The sequence below is a fragment of the Cordyceps militaris genome (assembly GCF_000225605.1).
Source record: "Cordyceps militaris CM01 unplaced genomic scaffold CCM_S00002, whole genome shotgun sequence".
Classification (NCBI taxonomy): domain Eukaryota; kingdom Fungi; phylum Ascomycota; class Sordariomycetes; order Hypocreales; family Cordycipitaceae; genus Cordyceps; species Cordyceps militaris.
Window position 1 is genome coordinate 2,081,685 of NW_006271970.1, and position 6,578 is coordinate 2,088,262.

The following is a 6,578-nucleotide window of genomic DNA, read 5'->3' on the forward strand; positions in this document are numbered from 1 at the left end:
AAAGTACAAGCGCCCTAGTTTGAGGTGCTAATCACTTGTGTCTATTGACGCCGACCAATGACTACCTAAATTTACTAGGAACTGTGCAAACGATGTACCCGCCCGCCATCTACCTATACAATGTACCACGGATGATCCCAGCGAGATCTCCTAGCGAGGGCCAGATCTTTCAATTCCGGGAACCACTGGAACATGTCAGCAATGAGCGCCCATCTCTTCTCGAGTCCTATACGTACCGGTGTCCCGAGTCCAGTGGCCGCATCCCAGCCCGGTGCCGCCGGGAACCCCGTCGTGTTGCAGCCCGTGGCCGCGCCGTGCAGAACATCGCGCAGCCCCGACTTTGCCGCGTACAGCCAGGGGTTGAGGAACCCCAGCGGCGGCTTCTTCTCCGCCAGCAGCGCGTCGTTGAGCAGGGCCACGATGGCGGCCACTGTCGGCGCCGAGCCGCTCGTGCCGTCCAGCAGGTGCGCCGTGCCGTTGTAGATGATGGTGTAGTGGTAGCCCTGCGCCGAGATATCCGGCACCGCGCGTCCGCCCGCATTATACAGGCCGTCGTGGAGCGCCCCGATGCCGCGCAGGTACCCGTCCACCGCCGCGTCCTGGTACGACGGGCGCGCAAAGTACTCGCTGAAGCCGCCGCCTGGACCCTCTTGTTGTTAGCATAAGACGCGCATGGTACGAGTGACCCGGGGCTCCCACGTACCGGTGACGAAATCGGACCGCCCGTCAAAGGCCGCCATCACGGGTGTAAAGTGGCGCGTCGCGCCGACGGCCGTCACATACGGGCACGACGCCGGAAACGCGGGCATGAAGCGCGTCGCGTTGCGGCCGTCGTTGGTCACGCACAAGCCGTCCTTGCCGACGCCTTCATCGCCCGAGGCGACGAGCACGCTGACGCCGCGCGCGCCGAGCTGCGCAAAGGCGGCGCAGACGCGCCTGGCGTACGCTTCCGGCACCGTCTGCTCCTCGTCGGCGTACGACACGGAGATGACGGACGGGAGGTGCTCCTGGGCGAGCAGGTGGTGCAGCCACTCCATGTAGGGCTCGTTGCCGTTGCGCACCTTGGCGGCGCTGGCGCGGAACGGCGGCTGGCCGCCGACGTTCCACGTCGTCAGCGGCGTGGGGTGCCCGATGCCGAGCATCGTCTCGACGTCGAGCGCGCCCTCGAGCCCCATGTGCCGCGCAAACTGCTCCGCCGTGTTGGGGGTCTGCCGGTCGTCAGCGCCCGCGACGAGCTCCGTGTCGAACGCTTCCGCCGCGCCGGCCGCCGCCGCGTCCGGCCGGTACAGCTCCAGGTACCGCCGGATGTCGGACCGGTTGTTGTTATTGCCGAGGAAGTTGACGACGCCCATGCGGTTCGTGGCCGCGGACTGGGCTGCGTAGGACAAGGTGCCGTAGAGCACGCGCATGCACAGCGGCGTCACGGCCAGCCGGTTGCACGCGTCGTCGACGCTCGGGTTCTCCGGCAGCTCGTCTATCGTGGGTACGTCTAGATGGCCGCGGTCGAGGACGTCCTCCTCGACGAGCTCTGCGTGGGTCGGCAACCGCCCTTGCTGCTCCCAGTCGGGCGGCGGCGGGCCGCCGTACCGGCTGGACGGCTTCGGCCGGAAGAAGGCGTCGGTCGGCTGCACCACGTCGACGTGCGGCGCCACGTGGGCGGGCAGCGACCACTCCGTCGTCCGGACCAGGACCGTGCCGTCGTGCACATTTTCAAACTCAAAGTAGCGGCATCGGAGCAGCTCCTCCACCTGCCGCACGGGCAGCGACGCCGTGATCCAGTCGTTGCCGGCGGATTTGGTAAAGCTGGTGACGTTGCTGGAGAGCAGCCAGCGCTCAATAGACGCGACTGCCTCGTCTGGAGCTCTGAAAAGGGCGGCCATTTCTTCGCGGCCAAGATGGCGGCCATAGCTGTGGCTCCTCGGGTCCGAGACTGACGAAAACAGAAGGGTCCTGTTAGCTATGCGAAGCGATGCCAAAGGAACCAGAAAACATACCCTCATACAGCCGCCACTTCAGCTCGTTCATCGTCTCCTCATCATGCTTGACACCAATTTGCAGATTGACCGTGGCCGCATCGCTCGCGGGCCGGAGCTTCCTCCAAGCCGGAGGGATAGCGGATGATTCGGTGATGCGACCTTGAGCCGGGAGCGCACAGCAGTAGGCGAACAGGCCAGCAAAAACCAGCAGCCGTCTCATCATTTTTCCTGTTGCTTTTTTTGGTTGCTGAAAGACGGTGATGATTTTTCTCGACCCTTCAGTGTACGCTTGCTGCAACCATGTCAATCAAGACAACATACCCGGCAGCTCCCAGCCACGCTCTCGTGAAAGTCCGTTTGCCCTCCTCTCCTCTCCTCCCAGGAACAAGAATGCCCAATCGTGGTCATTTTCCATGTGTCAAACTTCTTCATCTGTGTCATCATCTGCACTGGTGCATGCATTGTCATGCCGTGTCACTGTCTCAGTGGGCTTTGGGGGCGCCCTGTCGAGCACCGTCACCACTGCTGTAAAACGTCACCATACCATGACAATTGCGTCAGAGACACGGCCGCTGCAGCGCCTTGTAGGTTGACAGTTTGATAATGCGACAGCTTTCAGTGAAGTTGACGGCAAAGCCGCGCCCGCAAGTCTTATCCCGTCCCACAGCGTCCCCCTGTGCTTGCGCAGATGCAAGCCACGTAGTCAGGCTCGTTCCAGGCTCCAGGCCCTTTACAAGAGCCGAGATACGAGTTTTTTTTGTAAAAATCCATGATGTTGTAACGTTGGCAAGAGAATCTAGACACTACTCGCAAGTATACTGCAAAATAGCCTTCATCGTGTCGACGCAAATCATCGTCGCTTCCACTGCGTGCCCATCTCCTTTCCGATGCACCGCAAGCACCGTACCAGCATGTTCCCATTCTGGAATCTGCTCTTCTTCTTCATCGCGCTCTGCGCCGCCGAACCAGCCCAGTTTTGCAAGTTTGGCCACGCGTCCGGCCAGGTCGACTTTTGCAGCAGCTTCACCGCGCACCGCAACGCGTCGACGCACGCGCACAATGTCTACCTCACATTCACAGCGACACGGGCGCTCGGCTCCGCCAAGGGCTGGACGGCGGTCGGCTTCGGCGAGGAGATGAAGGGCTCGCTCATGGTCATCGTCTACGGGGACCCGGCGTCCGGCCAGCCGCCGATTGTCAGCGTGCGCGCGTCCGAGGGCCACTCGCAGCCGACGCTCGTCACGCGGGACCAGCTCGGGGGCGGCGACCTGCGGGTGCTCCGGTCCGACTGGCGGCTGGACGATGCGGCCGCCGGCACCGTCACGGCCATTGTGTCGCTCGTGTGCTACTCGTGCACGCGCTGGCCGGGCGCGCGCATCTCGGCCGCCGCCACGTCCCAGCCGCTCATCTGGGCGTGGAACGACGCGCAGGAGTTTGACGTCTTCACGTACGATGCCCATCTCCGGATGCACAAGCACCACGCCGGCAACGGCGGCTGGGGCCGCTTCTACGTCAACATGGACCACGCCACCAGCAAGGTGCCCCAGCTGCCTTCGGTGCCCTACATCCGCCACGGCGTCGCGGCCTATGCCGCCTCGGAAGAGCCAGACATCTTGGCCGGTGGCATCGTCGATGCCATGAAGAAGTGGACGATGAACAATCGTGCGCTCCATGTCCACGGAAGTCTGATGGCTGCCGCTTTTCTCTTGTTTATCCCGGGCGGCGTCGTGGCCATGAGATCCGGCAGCCCCAGATCCTTCACGTACCATTGGATTATCCAGCTTACCGCTGCGACCATGATACTGGCTGGAATGGGCGTGGGTATTTCCCTCCAGAAACGAATCAACACGACTCACCAGATTCTGGGCCTGACGATTGTGGGCGTGCTCTTTGTGCAGTCCTACCTGGGATACAAGCACCATGTGGACTTTGTCAAGATCCGTCGCCGCACCTGGATCTCGCACTGCCATATATGGACAGGCCGTAGTGTCATGGTCGCTGCCTCTGGCAATCTCCTCCTCGGTATGACGATGAGGGGCTATCCCCGCGTCATCATGGCCCTGGCCGCCGCCTTTATTGTCCTCGAGTTTTCGGGACTCGCTTTGTTTGTCTGGCGCAGAGCCAAAATTACTGCCCGGAAGCGTGCCGAGTATGAAGAGATGGAGCAAAACGCGCAGACTCATCGTTACTTCACCATTGGTGAGGAGACGGATGACGAGTCGAGTGATGCCGAGGACGAGTCCCAAAAGCTGACCAAGTCAGAAGACTCTTTGGCTTCAAAATAGTGTGGATTTACCAAGTGGATGTTCCATAGCAGCTCTGATTTAGCAATTTTTTTTGTATTGACGTGTCCAATAAGCAAGTTACAATTTCCCTTTGTTCTGCTGCTGCCAGCAAAGTGTATTTTCGGTACCATAGAGTGAACTAGGTTGCCAACTAGTATATCTGCACTGAATTCAAATCCTCCTTACATGATTCAAATTGCCGGTGAGGTAAGAAGGTAAAGTATGATACATGCATTCGAGGCCTTTTGCTGAGGTGATTGCCCCGTGTTCTGGACGAGCTGCGTGATGAGCGACCATGTCTCTGCCACCTGCAGCCATGTTAGCGACATATGCCAAGTAGAGCAGCGAGTTTCTTACCGTGTCCTGTAGCTCTTGCCGGTCCTTTCGCATAAAATCCTGAATATCCTGATCCGAGATGAGGTTCTGGATGCGATGCGCAATATACACCCGACTCGTTTCCGCCGTCGGCTTGGACGAGCCGGCAATCGACAGCATCTTGCTGCTGCTCGTCTCCGTCGCCGCGTGCACCATAGTCGACAGCTCATCTGCGTAAATCTCCTCGGCCGCACGCACAATCTCCTCCCTGTACGCGCTGCGTTCCTGCTCGCCCCATTCGACATGGCTGCGGTGGATGCCGGACAGGAAGCTGCGCAGCCGGCGCGAGCGGCCGACCGCCTGCGCGGGTCGCGCCCCGCCATGCGCCGTGGCGCTCAGGTTGGCTCTGTAGTAGGCCGCCATCATGCTTTCCAGGCTCTCAAAACCGGCGTCCTCGACGAACTCGCGGATGCGCTCCAGGGCACTCTCCTGCTTGGAGGGGGGTCCCGCCGCGGTCACCGGGCGGGACTCGGATCGCGGCCACGAGAAGCTTCCGCTGCCCGTCGTCACCGACGAGCTGCTATTGGTGCTGAAACAGACGGGTGCTGTGCTGTCGAGGTGCATATAGTCGGATGCGGGCATCGGCTGGGGGAGCTTGCATGGCCCGTCGTACCGATGGTTTTGTGCGTGCTGCGTCTGCGGAAGCATGGACAGGAGCCGACTGTATGAATCTTGCGATAATTCTGAAAATGTTAGATTGTTGGCAAGCGCAGACGTGTTGGTGCGTCGCCTACCTCCATCGCCTTTCTGGAGGGTCATTAAGAATTGATGCAGTGGGCTGGACGAAGCGCTTGCTATGGTGGGCGAGTGACCGCTCGCATCGACAGACATTATCTGTCTATCCAAAAGACTTTTTGCGATTTGTTCCGGTCTGTCTCCCACATCTGTGGCTTCGGTTTGTCCTGCGCCAGCGTGTATGCTGACATTAAGAGGAGGAGGGCTGGACAGACATCCATCCACAACCTCGTCTTGCTCCTCTAGCGAGTGATCAAAAAACGTCGTGTCGACTGCGAATTCCCAAGCTTTGTCGGACGCTTGTTGATCTCGATCCTCGGACAAGCTGGACGGCAGCGTGTCGTTTCCGGTGGAATTGGAGATGGAAGCCCGATTCCTTTGTCCTACGAACATTCTCAGTTAGTCTTTCTGGCTTTATGTAGAAATCCAAGGGATACCCTGGGCTGTTGCTTGCTCAATGTGGCCAGCACCAGGCATGGACTTACTTTCACGCCGTCTTCGCTGGGCCAATCTGTTTCGTCGTCGTTGCTCTTCAAGTTTTGCAGAGGCATCCGTAATTTCTGCACTATGCATAATGACATAACGCAATGATCGATTTAATAAATCGGACGGTCGGTGCGTGAGGCAACGGCGTTTTGTTAGTTCCGAGCCAGACCTAAACTGTCATGGTCAATCGATGCTCAAATCTTATTTTCCAAGAAACGCCTAGCCGACCACTGGGCGACCTTGGGGGTGATGATCGAATGGATCCCTTGTGAGTTTCGACAATGGACATTCAACCCCGCAGTGCCCAATTGGAGGCCAGCTGGACCGTGTGTGGTGGCCACGCAGATAGCGTTCCGCCGTGGCCACTTGTCTGAAGCCATCCCAGTCCTGGGCTGATATGCACCTGGGCGCTCTGTAGTGGCCAGTCAAGCGGAAACTGGGGCCAGCATTCGTTCGCCCCAGATTCATCGTCTCGTCTTTACACAACAGGGTACAAAGGGATCGGTGTGGACCACCTTGGCGTCGAGCTTGCGCAGCATCCCAAGATGTTGTGGCGCTCGCACAGACCGAGGCCGCGTTTTCAAGACTTTTATCACAGCCTCTGCGATTGCATTTCCGTACGACGACCTGTGTTTAGTTTGCAAGGTAGGGTTGAGCCCACTTTTATACGGTTAGTTAGTATCTAACATACAGTATTTTTATAAGTATTTTTATATAAAAT

The 6,578-nt window shown here is 59.0% G+C and overlaps 4 protein-coding genes across 4 annotated transcripts; 2 read left to right on the top strand and 2 right to left on the bottom strand.

The window, feature by feature from the left end:
- Positions 1-113: 113 nt before the first annotated feature.
- On the bottom strand, positions 114-2,199 carry CCM_02562 (tripeptidyl peptidase; the record flags this gene model as incomplete). Its single annotated transcript, XM_006667714.1, has 3 exons — positions 114-640; positions 704-1,930; positions 1,995-2,199. 3 exons carry the CDS (start codon positions 2,197-2,199, stop codon positions 114-116), a joined length of 1,959 nt encoding a protein of 652 aa, XP_006667777.1.
- Positions 2,200-2,276: 77 nt separating this feature from the next.
- Positions 2,277-2,679, top strand: CCM_02563 (uncharacterized protein; the record flags this gene model as incomplete). The annotated part of the gene is made up of 3 exons (XM_006667715.1): positions 2,277-2,379; positions 2,463-2,560; positions 2,644-2,679. 3 exons carry the CDS (start codon positions 2,277-2,279, stop codon positions 2,677-2,679), a joined length of 237 nt encoding a protein of 78 aa, XP_006667778.1.
- Positions 2,680-2,863: 184 nt separating this feature from the next.
- Positions 2,864-4,261, top strand: CCM_02564 (uncharacterized protein; the record flags this gene model as incomplete). The annotated part of the gene is made up of 1 exon (XM_006667716.1): positions 2,864-4,261. The coding sequence occupies one exon, from the start codon at positions 2,864-2,866 to the stop codon at positions 4,259-4,261; it is 1,398 nt and encodes a 465-aa protein (XP_006667779.1).
- Positions 4,262-4,400: 139 nt separating this feature from the next.
- CCM_02565 (uncharacterized protein) lies at positions 4,401-5,944 on the bottom strand (the record flags this gene model as incomplete). Its single annotated transcript, XM_006667717.1, has 4 exons — positions 4,401-4,412; positions 4,495-4,569; positions 4,619-5,754; positions 5,809-5,944. 4 exons carry the CDS (start codon positions 5,942-5,944, stop codon positions 4,401-4,403), a joined length of 1,359 nt encoding a protein of 452 aa, XP_006667780.1.
- Positions 5,945-6,578: the final 634 nt, after the last annotated feature.